At 44.4% G+C, this 19,335-nt stretch overlaps 2 protein-coding genes across 8 annotated transcripts in view; one reads left to right on the top strand and one right to left on the bottom strand.

The window, feature by feature from the left end:
• LOC116400080 (mitochondrial import inner membrane translocase subunit tim16-like) overlaps positions 1-12,283 on the top strand; it is a 98,099-nt gene extending 85,816 nt beyond the window's left edge. The window contains exons 10-31 of one of the 4 annotated variants that reach the window (XM_031877729.1): positions 2,861-2,915; positions 3,012-3,063; positions 3,162-3,307; positions 3,429-3,527; positions 3,608-3,700; positions 3,795-3,948; positions 4,065-4,240; positions 4,335-4,443; positions 4,559-4,645; positions 4,775-4,917; positions 5,104-5,208; positions 5,347-5,432; positions 5,671-5,812; positions 5,924-6,013; positions 6,164-6,280; positions 6,413-6,548; positions 6,687-6,778; positions 6,910-6,996; positions 10,400-10,484; positions 10,884-11,020; positions 11,357-11,422; positions 12,126-12,283. In XM_031877729.1, the coding sequence (XP_031733589.1) occupies positions 2,861-2,915; positions 3,012-3,063; positions 3,162-3,307; positions 3,429-3,527; positions 3,608-3,700; positions 3,795-3,948; positions 4,065-4,240; positions 4,335-4,443; positions 4,559-4,645; positions 4,775-4,917; positions 5,104-5,208; positions 5,347-5,432; positions 5,671-5,812; positions 5,924-6,013; positions 6,164-6,280; positions 6,413-6,548; positions 6,687-6,778; positions 6,910-6,996; positions 10,400-10,484; positions 10,884-11,020; positions 11,357-11,422; positions 12,126-12,212 (2,344 nt within the window). In that variant the 3' untranslated portion in view covers positions 12,213-12,283. Of the gene's footprint in view, positions 1-2,860; positions 2,916-3,011; positions 3,064-3,161; positions 3,308-3,428; positions 3,528-3,607; positions 3,701-3,794; positions 3,949-4,064; positions 4,241-4,334; positions 4,444-4,558; positions 4,646-4,774; positions 4,918-5,103; positions 5,209-5,346; positions 5,433-5,670; positions 5,813-5,923; positions 6,014-6,163; positions 6,281-6,412; positions 6,549-6,686; positions 6,779-6,909; positions 6,997-7,381; positions 9,337-9,867; positions 9,962-10,399; positions 10,485-10,883; positions 11,021-11,356; positions 11,423-12,125 lie in introns of those variants that run through there. The other 3 variants (XM_031877727.1, XM_031877726.1, XM_031877728.1) reach the window with 3 other exon arrangements.
• Positions 12,284-13,436: 1,153 nt separating this feature from the next.
• glis2b (GLIS family zinc finger 2b) overlaps positions 13,437-19,335 on the bottom strand; it is a 24,977-nt gene continuing 19,078 nt past the window's right edge. For 2 of the 4 annotated variants that reach the window (XM_031877736.1, XM_031877737.1), the window contains exons 4-7: positions 18,451-18,606; positions 18,196-18,329; positions 17,988-18,106; positions 15,251-17,870 (exon numbers count right to left, since the gene is read on the bottom strand). In XM_031877736.1, the coding sequence (XP_031733596.1) occupies positions 17,131-17,870; positions 17,988-18,106; positions 18,196-18,329; positions 18,451-18,606 (1,149 nt within the window). In that variant the 3' untranslated portion in view covers positions 15,251-17,130. Of the gene's footprint in view, positions 13,603-15,250; positions 17,871-17,987; positions 18,107-18,195; positions 18,330-18,450; positions 18,607-19,335 lie in introns of those variants that run through there. The other 2 variants (XM_031877738.1, XM_031877739.1) reach the window with 2 other exon arrangements.

The following is a 19,335-nucleotide window of genomic DNA, read 5'->3' as shown; positions in this document are numbered from 1 at the left end:
TTATTTAAGAGCACGTGTGTGTGTGTGTGTGTGTGTGTGTGTGTGTGTGAACCTGTCCTAGTCACACACCAACACGGAAAAGGGCTTATGTCTGGATTAGTGTGTTAGGCTGGATTCGGTACTACACACACACACACACACACACACTCTCCTGTTTACAGCCTCTCCCCTAAGAGCATGAGTAAGGCCTGCAATAGAATTTCTTTTCATTCATAATCAGCCCGTGTGATGGAGATCTTCACTATAAGCCTGCTCGCTCCCACTGTTACTGCACTGCTCTCATTAATGCATGCGCACACACATCGTGAAGCACATGTATGTTCGTGTGCTTCTCCATCTGTGGGCGTAAATATGCACATGCATGCGCGTATGTGTTTTCCTGTGTGGGAAAATGTGCTGTTGGTGAGGTGGAGCATGAAAGCGATGGTAAACAGAGGCCATTATCAGCGATAAAGCTCCGCTCCTATTATGTGGCTGTTTGACTTGTTGTACGTTTACTGTGAGAAAACCAGAGATAAGGCTCTGCAGAGAAAGTGAGGGAATTTTTGGAGGCACCAATTTGGGATTGGAGGCAGAAAGAGGCCGCGGGGGGAGCAAGGTGGTGGTGTCGTTGAATGGGAAAGGAACGGGTTAGGGAGGAAGTGGAAGACGGGCAGCGGAGAGGGGTGTGGGAATGGAGGTGTTTAGGGACTCCCTGTGGACTGACTCCGACATGGGAACACACAGTCGCCCGAACGAAGCGTGGCCACCCCTCGCTGACTTTATAGACACAGAGAGAGAGAGAGAGAGAGAGAGGTATTAGAGAGATGAGGGGGTACAGGTCTGGGACTGGCCTATATTGTTGAAAGACAGATGCTTGGGATGAATAAAGAGAGGTAGAGTCAGGTAAACAAGGAAAGAGGGTGTGTGTAAATACCTCGGTTATAGCGAAGCTTTAGCATGAAATTCACATTCACAGTATTCTCAGAGTTAAAGTTATCCATCTTTATAAATATCTTTATCTATACTTTATACGTCTGTTCTTCCCTTTGTGGGATCAATGAAGTTTATCTTTTCAAAGCCTTCTCTTTTGATCCTTGCAAAATAAAGAGGCCTTTCACCCAAATACAGTATACAAATAATGTCTCATTTTTCTAGACCATTTCCACTTGGCAGGCTAGTTTACTAAAAACTTTAACACCTTCCCAATCATGACCGCCGTTCAGTTGTTTTGCCGTCTGCTTAAAAACTGCCAAGAGCAAAATGACTTCCCAAAATGTAAATGAAAACGATACCGACATTCTTGTTGTCGTAGTTTTGGAAAACATTTGTGAACCCGACAAAAGGATGTGAGCTATTCCAACCGCAGCCTCGTGGCAGCAGGTTTTTAGTGACAGAGTGACTCCTGGACTCGAGTAGATTTGTTTAAAATCCGTTTTCATATAACAACACTGCTGACATTCAGACACTCTCTGTGTGTGACTCTTGTACGCAGTACAAACCGTTGCGTGTCACCATGCGCAGTTGCTTAAGATACCCAAACCAAGTCTGTCATTATACTGTCATACTTGGAGCATTACATCACCAGTCTGTCGCTCTCAGTCTACGTGGAGGCATATTCCTCACGAGGAGCACTTTATACAGGTCGTCATCAGCAGCCAATCACCGGAACTGAGCTCTCCCCACTTCAATCGGCCTATCTGTGATGGGAAGTGGTCAGATCAGCCGCCGCTCTCTGTCCTCTTTGGATGCTGACCGTTGCTCTCATTGATGAAGAGAGAGACTGAAAGACTCGCAGTAAGAAGGAGAGAGGGAGAGATTTGTCAGCCTTGCATGCGTTTGTGCAAGTATGCGTCTGTCTAAGCCATTACTTCCTGTTTAGTTTATTTACTAAAGCCCAGTTGTTTTCCCCCATTGAGTCGAAAGCACATTGAGTTTCCTCATCCCGCAATCTTCTTACCTCCGATCACGAGAGGAAGTAGGTGACTGTGGCCTTTGTTTGGCGTGGGTGAAGGTTTGAGGCAGAGCTTATATGGTTTGATTTGTAATTAAAGTTATTTCTTATGCTTTTTGTAGCAGCTTTTTCCAAATGTGAGGATTTGTCGTTTTTCATAGTCAATAGTGAACTAAATATCTTTGGGTTTTGGGACATTTTGTCAGACAAAAACCCAGATTTCTATGTGGTGTTTTATTATTTGTACCTCTTCTATAATTTGTATATCTATTTAAGCTATTTTGTGTGTGATCATTATGAATTATTTAATTTTATCGTACATCTTACTACTTTTAACCTCTGAAGTTTTGTCGATCCATTGTGAAGTGCATTTGATTTGTTTGAAAGGTGCTATATAAAGATTGTTTGATTGATCTATGGTTTTTTTTCACTAAACTGCATCAATTAATTGAGAGCATTCTGAGAAGATTAAGCAATAACGTAAATAATCAATAGTTGCAGCTCTTGTCCAAATGGCCTTGAGTGTTTTCATCTTGAAACGTGTTCCTCATTTGGTTTTATGCTACATTGGTCTTTGATAATAACCTTTTTAGTACAGTTTATAAGCACTAAGGAATTTAAATCAGTGAATTTGCATATCAGTGAGTCTGAAAATGCATTTGTTTAGCTGTGAATTTTTTGAACAGAGTTGGACTTTTCCTAAACTGCAGATAAAGATCAGTGGAAGAAATCGCAACACAACCTGTGTGATGTGACTTGACAATGTATTACCACTGTTACCCTAAACTTGAGCACGCTGCTCCATCTAGTGGCGCCTTTGTAGAACCTCCGACCCTGTGACATGCTGAGGTGTAAGAGTAAGTGCACCACACCAGTGGGCTGTATGTGAGCATCATTTGAACGTGTGTCTCGTCTCTTTGCTTTCAGGATGGTGATCCCTCTGTTTGATGAGGACACCGGTCTGCTCATACTGGCTGGCATGGTGAGATACTAATTATTATTATTGCAACTGTTTGCTTTTTTGACAGTCATGCTTTGCAGTACAGTGTAGTACTGAACGATGTTCCCTCTCACACAGGGAGAAGCTGTGATCGATTGCCTCGAAGTGTCTGCGTCTGAGTTCACGCAAGGTAAAGCTTTGTTCATCTGTCCGTTCCGATTATTACAGCTCTCCCTCCGGGTCTTTGATCCCTCTCTTTTTGTTTGTTTTTTCCTGTACATGTTATAGTGAGCCACTGTCTGACGGACACCTCATCACGCGGAGTTGCTTTGGTGCCTAAGCATGCGTTGGATGTCCTGTCCTGCGAGGTGATGCGTGTCCTTCAGCTGACGGACAGCTGCATTGTGCCGATCAGCTATCAAGTCCCTCGCAAGGTGCGTATGTGCACAGAAATGACTGACATGCCGACACGTACACCAGATTCATAACATTTGCAAGTGATGTATATCTTTGTTTTCACACCCGCATGTTTGTGTGTGCTTCATTGTCTTACAGCAGTCAAGCCAGGAGTTTCATGAAGATCTTTACCCAGATACAGTGGGCACGACTCCAGCCATGACTGCTGAGGAGTGGTGGAAGGGAGGGAACAAGCAGGTAAAGGATCTCCACTCTCAAGTTTATCCAGTCGTCACACTGAAGGGACGCCTCAAACTGTCAGCTCTGTTTGTCCTCAGGTGGAGAAAGTCAGCCTCCAGCCAGACAAGCTGCCCAAATCAAAGGCTGCACCAGCAAAAAAGAAGGAGCTGACCAGCGGGGGGAGCAAGGAGGTAGAAAATGTTTTAGTGTTACTGACCATTAAGGCTTCATCGACCGCCATCTTTTAAAAAAAATGAACTTAACGGCCACCCTGCTGTTCCACAGGATCCGGCCCGTGGCTGCTCCACCTCCAGTAGTCCTCTGAGCACTCCCAGCAGCAGCGCTGCCCCGTCCCGCTCTCCTTCCTCCACCTCCGGTCTCTCCTCAGGCTTCCTCCCCAGTCCCAGCCAGAGCACCAAGGCCATCCAGAGCCTGCTGGGTATAAACACACACACACACACCTAAAATCTCTCATTCCTCATTTTGGTGTCGGCCTTTTTATAATAATATTTCTTTAGTGACAAATCTGTTGAAGCAGAATTATCTCTGATCCAGGGCCGACCTCCAAGTTCCGTCACATCCAGGGTGCGGTGATGCACCGGGACACGCACATCACCAACCTGCGAGGCCTCAACCTGACGACACCGGGCGAGTCTGACGGCTTCTGTGTCAACCGCCAACGCGTGGCAGTGCCCCTCGCTATCTCCGGGGGCCAGATCGCCGTCTGTGAGGTACGGCAGCGGCTGGAGATTACAATTTAAAAACTGTGTTCAGTATCCATGTTGAGTGATTGAGTGACTGATTTGGGTCCTCTCCTCTCCTCAGCGCTCTCAGCCTGGCAGGCTACCTGACACTGCACTGCCCACCGTCGAAAACTCTGTTAATGTGGTGGACTTGTCTTGGGACCCCTTTAACGCACAGCGGCTTGTTGTGGGTAAGTGAATACGTTAGACTGTGTAGGTGTGACCTGATAAGTGTGTGTGTGTGTGTGTGTGTGTGTGTGTGTGTGTGTGTGTGTGATTTGACTCGCGTATTTCTATTCGTGCTAGCTGGTGACGATGCAAAGATCCGGGTGTGGCAGGTACCAGAGGGAGGGCTGAAAGAGACCCTGACTGAGCCTGAGGTCCTCTTGCAAGGTAGGACCGGGCCCACCTACCGAAATTACCTCAGTTTAGTTTTCTCTATAAACAGATTGTTGATTGACAAGCCTGACGAACAACAGTAGAAGTCAAGTTGATTGACAGCTGCTGTGACCCCCCTCGTAGGCCACACGGAGAAGATTTACTCCATCGAGTTCCACCCTCTGGCCAGCGGACTCCTGGCATCTTCATCCTACGATCTCACGGTCAGACTGTGGAACCTGGAGAACGGAGAACAGGTCAAACTCCTCACCGGACACCAGGACCAGGTGGGTGACCAAAATCTACGACTTTATCAAATCTTTGAACACAAGAGTAAAACATCATTTATGACAGTTTGGACATTTTGAATGTGTTCGCTTACACACACTGGAGTAAATACATCCACTGTCCATTGTAGCCTCTGAGCTTCCCGTTCTTCTTCCTTCTTGTTTCTGCTTGTTGCTTGTATTCAGATCTTTTGCATGGCGTGGAGCCCAGATGGCAAGCTCCTGGCCACAGTGTGCAAAGATGGGAAAGTTCGCATCTACGACCCCCGCAAGTCTACTGCGCCTGTGCAGGTATGTACAGCACATCAGAGAATATGGGAGCATGCAATTCAAAAAAAAGATATTTGTTTTTAGGTGTGTATTAGCACACGTTGTTTTTGTTTCATTAACTAATTCAATCTTTGAATAATTCTCTTATTCCTTCTTTAGGAGGGCCCAGGTCCTGAGGGCCACAGGGGAGCCCGTGTGGTGTGGGTGTGTGAGGGCAAGTACCTGTTGGTGTCAGGATTTGACAGGTACTGAACATGGAAAATACTTTCTTTGTTAAAGTGTTACAAAGCTGGCAAAAATATGTATTATACAGTATGTATAAGAGTGATGTCACTAACAAAACAGAACTATGTGAGCGTCCTGTTTTATTTCTACTGAAAACAGTTCAGCTGAGTGTTCAATTGTGTATTTAATGCATCGTAATTCAGTGGGTCGGTCAAAAGAAAAGCTCACCATGAACTCTTCCTTGTCGTCCTTCTGCAGTCGCAGTGAGAGAATACTTTCCCTGTACTCTGCTGACTCCGTGTCCTCTGGAGCCATAGCCTGCACCAGCATAGACACCTCTCCCTCCACACTCATCCCTTTCTACGACCCCGACACCAGCGTGGTCATCCTCACTGCAAAAGTAAGCAACAATAAAACAAAATATAACTGCATATAAGGCACATTTGAAGATCAAAACTGAGAACAACATGAGAATTAGATGCAACCTGTGTGTGTTTGATTTCTTTTCCAGGGTGATACAAGAGTGCACATTTATGAGATTGTCGCTGAAGATCCGTACTTCATGGAGTGCAGCAGTTATAACTCTCCTGAGCCACACAAGGTACTGAGCTGAACTCCCTCGTGCTTTCATTCATCTTAGTCATATTTCAATTGTCTGTCACCATACACCTGCATGCTGCACATGGACAGCCAGAGTGGTACGATACCCTTTGCTGAACTCTGACACTTCCTGATTGTTTCCCGTTTGCAGGGCTTGGCCTTCCTGCCCAAGTCAGAGTGCAATGTGCGTGATGTGGAGATAGCTGTGGGACTCATAATCACCAAGACGGCTATAGAGCCAGTGGCCTTCCGAGTGCCACGGGTCAAGGTGAGCCAGCTACACCACCTAGTTAACTTAATACTGCATACTTTGCTACCTGATGGTTATTTATAATAAATGGCTATTGCTTTTACGATATAAAATATAAATAACTGTGTGTGTGTGACTCTGTGTCTCCAGAAAGAGTTTTTCCAGGATGACGTGTACACCGACACCGCTGTCTGTTGGGAACCAGCACTGACGGCCTCTGCCTGGCTGTCGGGCTCCAACGGCCAACACAAAAAGATCAGCCTGAAGCCTAAAGACATGACGCCAGGTGCTGACATGGACCATATGCATACACACCACGGAGCTTTGTCCAACACATCTCTCTACCTAGATGGAGATGCTACAGTCTACATGTACGTATATTAGATTTGTGGTTTCTGATTTTGACTCTGCGTGTTTTTTTCAGTGAGTGAGGCCCCCAAAGAGGCTCCAGTGAGGAAATATCTGCCCTCGTCAGTTTACCTGGAGGAGAAGACTGATGAACAGAAGAAAGAGGAGGTGAGGATGAGCTCCATCTCGCGTGTGTCGTGATGATCTACGACGCACGTCAAAATCCTACAGCTGAATAAACGTAGCGGTATATTTTTACTCGTGTGTTTTAACGCTGAATGCGTGTCTGTGTGGCCCAGCTGCTCAGCGCCATGGTGGCTAAGTTGGGGAACATGGACGAGCCGCTGCCACAGGATTCCTTCCAGGGGGTCGACGAGGACGAGTGGGTGAGTGAATGTGATGGAAGCAGCTAATGACATGTCATGCTTTAAGCTAGTTATTTTACTACCACTGTATATAAGTATGTGTATCATCATATGATGATATGACAAATGTTGGCAAAATCACATTTAAACTAAATAATTTGATTATCTTCAGTGGAAAGATGTAAAACAAAAATGTGTTTTTAATTAGAATTATTAATTTCAACACCAGTTTTGATAAATGATAACACAACATCATCGTATCACAATAGTCTTCCACTGAATGCCGATAGCTTAACATCCAGTACTGAGACAGCAGGGGCCGACGAGGTACTCGAGTAAAGCAGATGTATTACAAGACTCTAATGATTAATCCATCTCTGGTAACTGTGCCTGTTGTGTCGTCCAGGATGACTAGAGCGGACGCCATCTTGCCTTTGATTCAATCCTGGTGCCGACAGCAGAGAAGAGACAACTTATCTACGGTCCTCGGAGCTTAATCAGCGAACATCTCATCCTACGGCGCGCACAAAGAATACTGTACAATGTGAAAATGATATGGCGGGGAAAAAAATCACAATAATCTTAACACCCTCTGGTATCAGTATCCATCACTATATCTGTAAAGGTTTGGGAAATCAAATGTCATGTTGTCTAGTTTGGTGTTCATCATATCCGACTGCATGAAATGTTATATGAAAATCATTTTTTGGTTGTAATCTTTAAGATTTAAGATCAAAATGATGTCACACTATTCATGATATTTGGAAAGAAATCCCACCATTCCGGATAATACAACAGTAAATATGAGAAAATAGTTCATAGTTGATTGAAATCATAAGTCAGGACACCTCAACACTGGTAAAGCAACCTTCTAAGTCAGGATCAGTGGTTGTAACAGACCAAACTGATCTTTTATTTTTTTCTCTGATATGCAGCCAGGGTTTAAGCATGGTAAAACACTCTGAGGTGTCCTTATATATAAATAATAATGGCCTCCTCTTGTGCCCAGTCTGTTATTTTCTGCTAAGATGCCAGGTTGTGTATCGTTGCATTGTGAGTGCACATTTACCTCCAGCTGTGGACCACTGCTTGCTTCTTTCTTTGTTTTTCTACTGGCTAATCATTCGAGCGCGCTCATTCACGATGTGTCTTCGAAGGATGTAATGTTGTTAATGATCTCGTCGCGTGAGTGAATCTCTCGTCTTCCTGTTCGATCAGGTAAAATGCACACACACACAGGATTACTGTAACACGTTCAAGCCTTCAGCAGCAAAAACCACACTGAGGATACAACAGGGTCACCAGTGTTCATGTTTGGCCATGAACTGGGATTTCTTATGACAACATTAAGTTCCCTTTTTCTTTGTTAGCCAATGATAGAACAAAATGCCATTTTAACAATAATGTGTCATTCATAGAATTGATCAAATGTTTTGCCATGCGGTAGTCTTATTATAGTCTTATAACGGTTAAAGGTTAATGAAACTAAGATGCCAAACCACCTCTTTTTTTTAGTTTTTAGAGGGGCCTTTGTATACTCTAAGATGATTATTTACTTTCTTTCTTTTCTTTTTAGCTGGGCAATGTTTAATCATGATCTTTGTTGCCAGACTGTTTGGGGATATTCCTCACTTAAATGAGCTAATTTTCTTATCTAATGTTAACTAGCAGTAAGTAAACACGGTGTTATTAGCCAATAACAGTACAGTATTAATAACTTGCAAAACAGCCATAACAGGTGTCATGTAATCTCCAATCAGGGCTACAGCAATAATCAAGTCTTGAACCCACCAACAACCGCTGATGGACCATCGATTCAGCCGTGCGCGGCCATGCACCTCGTGTTGAACAGGTGACCTGCAGGTGTCGTCTGTGTTTGTGTGATGTACACTGTATGTGCTTGTGATTCTCAAACGCCATACTTTGTAATATTCAGATTGGATTAGCTGCCTTCCATTGTGTTAAAGATAACTTTCCTTTTTATACACTGAGTAGAGCATTGTTGTTGTTTTGTCTGTCGTACTTGAGGAATGGTTTGTGGAATTTTTTTCAATATTGTCTCGCAATAAAAACATATTTGAACCAAATACTACTTTTCGTTTTGCATTATTGTCTCTTCGGTGGAGACGTTTGGCACAGAAAATAAATAAGTGCATAACAAAAGAATAAATATACAAACAAATTGATTGTGCTCTTTACTATATTGTGCATAATATTGTTTATATTAATGTTATGAAATACATTCTTTTATTATAGTTTGAGGGTAACATGTGGTCAGGGACGACGGATGGAAATGAGCCTTCTAAACTAACTTGCTCAGTGATAAACTAATAGAATACAATAAAGAGCTGTTAAAATAAATATTGTTTTTGTTTCTGATGTGTAAACATGTCTACCTGCTGGAGAGAACAGCATCAAGGCAGACAAGCCTGACATGACTGTTGGTGATACTTTTAAAATAAAGTGAAGTTATTAGAATAAGGGGTATGATAATGTGATAATGTGAGCTGGAACATGTTGCCGGTGAGAGGGAGGTCTGGGTCGGCCTGCTTGACCTGCTGCCACCGCGACCCGACCCAGGATAAGCGGTGGAAAATGGATGGATGGATGGATGGGTATGATAATGTTAAGTGTTCACTTTAGTAGTCTCAGTTAAAAGCCTGCTTTAGTCTTCATTGGGGACATACAGATATTTATGCAGCATATTTCAGCTTTTAGTTATTTCAGAATAGTTGCAGAATATATGAGAGAGAGAGAGAGAGAGAGAGAGAGAGAGAGAGAGAGAGAGAGAGAAGAAGAAGCTGCAGTTGACCTCCAGGCCACTAGGTGTCAGTATTATAAACGACGCTGTCCACCTGCTTTCTCTTGGATTCTGTGCTGTCGGCGCTTCCTTGAACTCTGACCCTTAACTAACCTTCATTGGGGTACATGTGTGACAACAGACAGCCGCTCACTGTCTCGAGGACCTGTTTAATATTATAAAATGGTAAGAATAGATTTGCTGTCGCTAACGTTAGTGAGTCAGTTGTCATGCTAGGTAGCATTAGCATGAGACGTGTGCTTCAGCGGTGTCATGTCGCATGTAACGTTGCATAAGGTAGCTGCCTCTTCACAGGGACGTTGTGAATTTGATTTAGGGAGAAAATAATGTGCCAACATGTATGTTCATTAATGTCCACAGCTGAATTAAAGGTGCTCCTTACATCATCACCTGCAGACACTCATTACCTCATGACATCAGCTTAATTGATTTTGGACTGATGTGGGACTCTGTAACGTCACTGTTCAAAATGAGGACCACTGAGTGACTTTAACTCGCTCTCTGTTCTGGTTCCCATAACTGTCGATGTGGAGATCCACGTCTGCGGATTGTGTTTTGTGATTTAAACTGTGCAAACCTGAAGTTGTTTCGTTTCCTCTGCAGGCTAAATATCTTGCACAGATCATTGTGATGGGAGCACAGGTGGTGGGACGTGCGTTTGCTCGTGCTTTACAGCAAGAAATTGCAGGTATGATCCATGTGTTTAATATTACTATATATTTTTAGCAGATGTTACTGAACCGCTTTTTTGCAAATAACTTCACGTGGTTATCTACATCGGACACATCATTCACAACTAAAAGCATGCCGTGTGTTTGCTCAACACTACCATTGAAATCACCTGCACCCAGAATGCACCTGTGAAGACACCTGTAACCAATTAGATCACTTAATCAGAGCTTGAACAGGATTCAGGTTTGCTCTCTGGGTGTGCACAACAATGGAGGGCAATGAGAGAGAGAGAGATTTTGTATCTGATTCTTAGTTAAATCATTTTAGCTCTATGAAAAACACTCTTTGCCCTTTACATTCACTTATATTGTCTGCTGAACTGAAGTTGTGAGTATTTGTGTTGTTTCTCTCGCAGCCAGTCAAGCAGCAGCGAAGGCCAGGAACAGTGCGGGTCAGCACTCTGCTGCAGCCTCTAGCATCACTGGGATGAGCCTGCAAGAGGCACAACAAATCCTCAACATCTCCACACTCACCCCCGAGGAGATTCAGAAGGTGCGAACACACCGTCCGTCTCCTTTAGAGTTTTGTAGCTAACAAAGTGTTGGCACCAAGCTACAGAGCCATCGAGCCTTTTAGTAATGTAGCATTGGCTACATCGGTCATTACAGATCTTGTTGGCCAAATCAAAATGTGTTTCAAAATGATTTTCCTTCATTGTAGCGTGCATGTGCTACAAAGCCCTCAAACACAGTTTTAATAAACATGGTTTATTTTCTTAGTTTATTAGACGTTCATCAACATCAAATGTTTCTTTACCTTGTGTTGTGACAGTGTTTAGAAAATAGGTCGAGGTTCTTCCCTGTTCTGAAAAGTGTTTTCCTCTTCCAGAACTACGAGCACCTTTTTAAATCCAATGACAAGTCAGTGGGCGGGTCATTTTACCTCCAATCAAAAGTAAGTATTCTGTTTCTTAGGATGCTACACGATGATTTTCCAATGTGTTGTAGAGTGGACAGTGAAGGCAATTTATCGTTTAGAGGAGAACCGAATATGACCTCATTGCAATTATGTTTAGCTCACTAAAATACAAAAACGGCATCAGAACATATAAAACGAATATGACATCAGGAAGCCATCAAACCAAATGTTTTAAATCATGGCTTAAGACATCAAAAGAATACTTTTGATTTTTGTGAAGTAGTACTTCAAGTGAAGTGGTATGATAAGGTACTTATCATAGTCAGTGTATCACCTTCATTATGTTTAGGTGTTAAATACCGTTTAGCTTTAGCAGTCCAGCTGACCAAAACCATAAGAAGTTGAATGTTGGCACCGTTTTGTAAACTCTTTTTAAGATTGACTGACTCTCTGAGTCTCCTAAGAAGATTTAACCTTTGCCTTCATATCGTGAAGTTATGGCTTTAGTCATTTTAGTGTAGCAGTGTAGTGCTGTACCAAAATATTTAACACCTTTTTTGCAGTTTCAACAAATCGACTGTCGCAACTGTGTCGTGTTTAAAATGATGATGTGACTGTTTTTATCTCTCGCTCTCTGCTCTGAGTGAACCATAGTGTGAATTGGTTGTTTTAAGTGTCTTCTCTTTATTTTAAGTCTCTTCTCTTTCACTCGGTCATTATTGTTATTGGTTGTGTGCAGGTGGTGCGGGCTAAAGAGCGTCTCGATGAGGAACTAAGTATTCAGACACAAGACCATCAGCATTCACAGCAGAAAACGGAAACATGAAATTATGCGTGCCCTGTCTCTCCTCTCCCCATCCGCTGTAAATTATATCCCAATAAAAGCCTTTTCTCTAGTCTTGACTCTGTGGCATTTTAACAATAAAATATGGGCTTATTCATTTTTTTTTTTTTTTTAAGACGACTCTTATGTAAAATGGTGTTTATGGTTTCAGATGACCTAAATCCAAAAATAAATGTATTTATTCATGTCTGTTTCAGCTGAATACAGTGAATGAAAGTGCAGCATGTCGACTATTAATCAGGATAATATGATTGTTTTTATTCCGTTGAAGTGTGGTGGCGTATTTGCACATTTCTATAAGATGGAAATTATATTTTTGGAACAGAAATGAATACACGAGTTGTATCAAATACAACTTTATTAAACACTTTTCTTTTCATTGACATTATCATCAATATCGTAATAAAATTCCTCTAAAACAGGAGAACACCGCTATGTTGTACCAATTTGAGACTTTTACAACTCTAAAATTCTGCATGTTCAACCACAGAACATGATGCCAGGAAAAATATATTTTCATATAATCATTTTTTTTTCATATAGTGTATAACTTCTGTATTTTACCTATAATAAAAAGGCACTTGGAAAAATTAAAATACTGACAATATCTCACAAATGTGCAAAAAACATAACTTGGAACAGGCCTTGCGTGGCCCTAGTCTCATCATTAACCCTTTGTGCAACACTGTGGCACTCCGGTCAATGGCACCCCTTTATAATGACACTGACCTAGCTAAAACAAATTCTGCGCCCTGGATTTCAGTTCCACCTTTTCATAGCATTAAGTGAATATTACTTTAAAGTCTCCAGGAGCAAGTACCAAAACAAGACATCAAATTCAGACATTTTAACGACTTAGGATGACTTTTTTTACAATTATTCTTGGTTCTCAAAAACAACTGCTGAATAGCGCTGTACACTGAGAAAGGATGTGGCGACATCCCCGTATCTACACACGTTATGGGGGGCGACAAAAGTGCAGTTCATTACAGACTGAGCTCAAAGGGTTAATGGATCATACAGCTTATTTGATAATTCGAAAAGATGTGGACCCTGTGAGGGTCCGTGTCATATTATTCAGCTTTCTGCCGCCTCGTTCTCTCTCTCTCCCTGTCTCTTCGATCTGCAGGAGAGAGAGGGAGACAGACGGGGTGGGGGGGGGGGGGGACAGACGGGGGGGGGGGGGGGCAACAGGGGGGGGGGGGAGGAGAGGTGGGTTTCACTGTTGCCACGGAAACCATGTCTAGCCTACTTAACACCTGTTTCTGATGACATCACATGCCAGGGTTGTCCTCTCGCAATGAGAGATTCACTTCGATGCCCAGGCTGAACCCAGAGAGATGCTGCTGTGTGTGTGTGTGTGTGTGTGTGTGTGAGAGGGGGGGTGTTTGAGATAACAATGACTAAGAATCACTGAAGCAGAAACAAAGGTTTGTAGTTCATCTCTGCTGTGAACCCTCACAGACCTGTGGGAGGCCTCAAACAGGAAGGGTTATGGTTGTTTTTGTTTACTGTGGCTTGTTAGTCTGTTTTCCCCATCTCTGGTAAAATGCTTTGTGGCCGGGAGGTGGGGGGGGAGTGGAGCCTTTTGGGTTTAATCTATAAAAAAAAGAAACCAGCCAGAGGGCAGACAGAGTTCAGTGGCCTAGTTCTGTGCAGCCTGGTATGCCCGTGAGTGGCTGCCACATCGGGCACAGCACAGCCAGTGACTTCAGAGCCGAGAGGGCCGTTTGCCGGGTAGGTGACCAGATGGAGAGCGGCTGCACGTAACAGCTATCCTCTGCTTCTTCTCCTCCGCTGGCACACTGCCTCTCTCCCCCCCCTCCCCCCTCCCCCCTCCTCATCTCTTCCTTTCCCTTGTCCATTCATTCAGCCAATCCTGTCCCTGTTTGCTCTCATGCTTTCCCAGTGCTGCCCGCCATTTCACAGTCGGATGTTATTTCTCTACGGACTCCCTTTATCTAGTGGTGGAAATTAAAAGTCAGAACAAAGGAAGCAGAGTTTGCAGATCTAATTTAGCCCCGGAGATAATTCAGTTGGGACACTTAATACAGACTTGTATTTTATGCCTACACCATCTCTAAATGATCCCTTAATGTGATTGTCATGAAAAAATGTGATATCATTTGGTCCACTAGATATTTTCCCCCTAGAGCAGTGGTCGCCAACTTTTGTGGCTTGCGGGCACTTAAATGAAGCAATATCATCCCCTTATCACGGCCTGGGTTTACACATATGAGCAGTTCAGCTAAAGAGTGATTTCTCTTTCCCACATTATTGTAACCATATTCAGTATTTCACAAGAAACGAGACTAAGAGTCTACAGCCGTGCTATCAGCTTTGGCTGCGCTTGGGCACACCTGTGTTAAAAGCTAACATCAGAATTGTAACATGCTCACAGAGACTATGTCTCACAGAGACTATTTATCGGGCTCACCATCTCATTTTAACATATTGCCGTGCTAATATTCGCTAATTAGCACTAAACAAAGTGCAGCTGAGGCTGTCAATGTCATTAGTTTTGCGGGATTTTGGTCATAAACTTAAGTATCGGGCAAATTTAAATTTTGACCCTGTGATATCACTATGTAAAGACGGGGAATCGCCAAAGTCCTTAGGGTTCATCCTCTGGGGAACATGAATGTCTGTACAAGATGACATGGCAATCCATCCAATTGTTTCAATATTTCAGGTTCGACCGACCAGCCGTGCCATCTATTGAGCCACATTGCTAGCATCGCTTAAAAGCAAAACAAAATAGGAGGGGAAGTCTTCAAAAAAATAACCACATTTTGTGTAAAAGATACCTTTTCCTCCTTCTTATACTAAATGTAATCACCATATGACCCCCCCGGTTAGGAACCACTGCCCTAGAGCCCCCCCCCCCCCCCCCAAACCTCTCCCTCTCGTCTTCTCCTCAACCCCGTCAGTGACTCATCCTCGACAGCAGAAAGCTGAGTGCAGAGCAGCCGTCACAGAACACAACAAGCAACTTCAACATCAGAAAAAAATGTCTCGTCTGAACAGCAAAAACATAAACATAATGACAACAATAAAAATAAAAAAAAACCGCAACAACTGATTATTTGTAAGACTGGGCGATGGAAAAGTGAGACCACCGACATAAGCAGAGATGGAGGAGTGAAGTAAGAGGAGGGTAGTTTGTGACAGTCTCTTGAGGGAATGTTCCCGGTGTTGTGACGATCCTCTCCTGCTCCCTGTACCTCTCCGCTGGGTCAACATCGTGCATGCATTAGCACTGAGCAGGCCTGCAGTGACTCCACAGCAAAATAGACCCTTGCAGAAAAAAGAGCAATCTATTTTTGCAGTTGGCAGTAACATTTTGTAAAACATGTAAGGAATATATGTGGTAAGTGCGTGTAGACGGCTTAATCGAACCGTGAGAAACGTTTTCCCAGACGTCAAATGAGTCTTTTTTTTTTTTTTTTTCTTTTGCCCCTTTGGACAGCGTAAAATGAGGCAGTTTGCAATAGTGTGGCTTTCTCGTCAGTCCAGCTGTGTATGTGGCATTGAGTGCTTCACAACCCCCTCTGTGGCACAATACATGCGTTCCCTCTTTCCAGCTCTCCAGGTATTTTTGGCACAGCATGGGACTTGTTGAACTTGGGACAAAACTTCAACCGACCAGGCTAAGTTTGGGCTTCGGCTGGACGACCACCTGTTTTTCACAGCTGGTTTCAGGTCGGTTCGCTTTTTTTTTTAAAAACAAGACACTAGTGTTTATCGCCACAGTGGCCTTTTCATACACAAACTGGCCGTGTTGATTCAATTTCAGGAAAGCAGCTGGACAATCCAGAAGTGGAAACAGTGCGAGTTCTGTAAATGGAGAGCGGAGACGCTGTGTATCGAGTCCTGCCAGAGGGGGGAGCCAGACACACTGGGGGTTTACTTATCACTTGTGTAAAAGAAAGTAAGTGATGATTGGTCATTATCAGGTGATGCAACACCGTCTGTCTGTGTTAAGCCACCAGTTCACTCTGTGCCCTAAAAAGCCCCTAGTCTGCACACATTCTGGTGGACTAGGCTGGTCCATCTTGGTCACCCTCCCCAAACTGGGGACAGATTGTCAAAAGTGCTCTCTCCCAGTTCATGTTACACCGAGGGAGCTGAGAGGTTAGCAGCAGTTTGGAGGTTTCAGTACGATAACCAGCTGACACTATTAAGTGCTGTGTTTAATTGAACTGTCTCGGAGCTGAAACTGCAAACCCAAGACCGTTTGAGTTCACTTGCTTTGGTTTGGCAAGCCTGTCTGAATCATATTAATCACAGCCGCCTGTGAAAAATAGGTCATAACTTCAAAATCAACTGTGGAGAATCGTCCTATTACGTGCAAGTTTGCCTAACTGTGAGTGCGTCATTCAGTTACACGGTACATCTATCTCACTGCTACGCCGGAGGCACACTGTCTATGCGGCACAGTTATATAAATACTTATCAATGTATCGGGACTTTTGTAAGAACACAGAGCACTAAGACTGTCACATCAAGGAAACAGGAATGAATAAAGAATAAAATACAAAATAAGAGAGCAAAGAGGAGCCCATTGTCGGGCCTTGTGATAGAAATACGGAGCCGTATATGGTCCTGAACAGAGTTCTTGGGCCCCAAGTTAGAGTTTCCCATCAATACAAGAGGCTTGCGTTGTGTAGGTGTAGTGCTATCTATTGTTTTGCTGATTGAGGGTTTGATGAGTTTCTATAGTTTTTCTCCGTTTCTCTGAAATGCGTTGCCTGGGTTTGATTGTGCGAGCCAGTCCCTGTCACCCTTGACCGTGTGTTCCCCCACTATGGCGTTCACCCTCCCATCCCGACCCCCTGAGCTCTTCTGGAATGTGTGTGTGTGTGTGTGTGTGTGTGTGTGTATGCATGTAATGTGTGTATCAGTTGACCACAGCTGGCTTGAGCACCACGGTGCCTGGGGGGATGACCACCCAGGACAAGGGATCATGGGAGCCCGTGGAGAGGTTCAAGACCCCCCCGGTCACCTCGTTCTCTGCCTCCTCCTCCCGTCTCCTCTTGGCCTGTTGGCTGTGGGACCTGCGCTCAGACGAGGCCCCCAGCATGGGCATCATCGACAGGCCCAGGGCCGAGGAGGGGAAGCCTGGGGAGAGCAGAGGGGATTTGGCCAGGCCCAGCGCGGAGCCGTTGAAGGACAGGATGGACGCGCCTCCCAGGCTGCCTGGAGGTGAGCCGGGGCAACCGAGCGCGCTGAGATCCAGCGGCCGAGGACTGAGGGCGGACATGGGAAGGGCACCACCCAGACCCTGCAGAGCGTGGCCTCCAAGGAAAGCAGCCGCTGCCCCTGGGATGATAATGTGGGCCGCACTCACATAGGACAGCTCTGAATCCTTGCCCCTTCCGCCAGCAAGCACTCCACTTTGACTCCCCCTCAGCAGCGAGCCCACCCCACCCGAGGAGCCCTGCTCCTGAGTCACAAAGTGGCCGTGGGCCTTGATGTGCTTGCGGAGAGAGCTTGGGTCTGTGTAGCGCTTCAGGCAGCCCACCATCTTGCAGTAGTAAGGCTTGTCCACATAGTGCGTGCGAGTGTGCTTGAAGCGGTCGCTGGAGTTTGAGTAGCGCTTGTTGCAACCCTCGTAAGGACAAATGTAGGGCTTTTCACCTGCAGTGAAGGAGAAATGATCCAAATGTTGAGAATGCAGTGACCAAATCTCACAATTTTACTTTTTGAGCATTTTGACTTTAGCGGTGGCGTACTGGGTGCGGCTGTACCACTGACCTGTGTGTGACCGGTTGTGTATCTTGAGGTTCTCCAGGCGTGAGAAGCTCTTGTTGCAGGTGGGACAGCGATGGGGCTTCTCGTTAGTATGAGTGCGGATGTGGATGAGCATCTTGTACCTGCAACAAAACAAAAACAAAAAAATTCCTCTTTAATTCTCCACTGATACCAACACTTAATAAATTACCCAAGTGTCTGATTTTCTCACCTAGCATTGAAACCCCTCCCTTTGCGAGCACAGCCCTCCCAGTGGCAGCAGTACCCAGAATTCTTCTCAGGCTTGACATGGAAGTCATTGACATGGTCCACCAGGTCTTGCAGGGAGTCAAAGAGCAGGTGGCACTGGAGGAGAGAAAGCATTCAGCATTTCAAATGAGTCGTAAGTGGTGATAATGCTATTTTGAGTTGATCTTAGTTTGGAAACAACAGGTTCATAAAATGGGTTTTACTCTCTTGGTCTTACCTTCTTCCAGTGGCAGGCCAGCTGTTCATCCGCCGATAGGTCAGGAGAGGCTCTTCTGTCGCTAGTCTGTCCAATGAACATGGAGGATGGCAGGTGAAGTCCCGCCCCAGCTCCGATTGGCACGAAAAACTGAAAGGCCTGTGAGATGTGAGAATTCTGGTAAACGAGCAGAACAAAAGGAAAAAAGAGCAACAGGATTATGAATCCACTGCACACAAAAGAAAGAACCATGCACATGTTTAGCTTTAGTTCAAAAAGGTAAAAACTGATGCTCTGATAGCACCATCTACATGGCAATATTGACAATAGGCCGTCAGCTGGGTGACGCAAACAGGTTCTGATGGCCTCGCTAAGAAGATAACTTGATAGAGACAAACGTCTTTCTTTTTGTCAATGGAGTACAGAACAGCTGATCTTCATCTCTTCTTTCAAAACTCCACTTTTTCTCTTGTAGTCACCCGCTGCGTGCTACAAAACCTCCCTACATCCCCGAGCTCGGCATGAGAGCTGCAAGATTCATTGAACCTCAGCTGGGGCTCAAAGAGCTAATGCACCGGCTTACACACACACACACACACACACACACACACACACACACACACACACAGAGCTAACTTAGCTCAAGCCAAAAACTGAGAGGAGTATTGGTGAAAAGTGGAATTTTGTCTCATCTTCATGTGTCAGAAATGAGTACTTGATCAATTTCATAAAATCACGCATATTTCCCTGCATTCTGCCTCTGTATGTGAGCCAGTTTGTGAGATGCTGAAGGGGAGAGAACGTGTGAGTATGTGTGCAGCTGTTATTTTATAACAAGCGCTTACTTTTGTACGTGTGTGAGAGAGAGAGAGAGAGAGAGAGAGAGAGAGAGAGAGAGAGAGAGAG

Source organism: Anarrhichthys ocellatus, unplaced genomic scaffold (genome assembly GCF_004355925.1).
Source record: "Anarrhichthys ocellatus isolate YVR2014 unplaced genomic scaffold, GSC_Weel_1.0 scaffold146, whole genome shotgun sequence".
NCBI classification, from domain to species: Eukaryota; Metazoa; Chordata; class Actinopteri; order Perciformes; family Anarhichadidae; genus Anarrhichthys; species Anarrhichthys ocellatus.
This window is presented reverse-complemented; position numbering and strand designations above follow the sequence as displayed.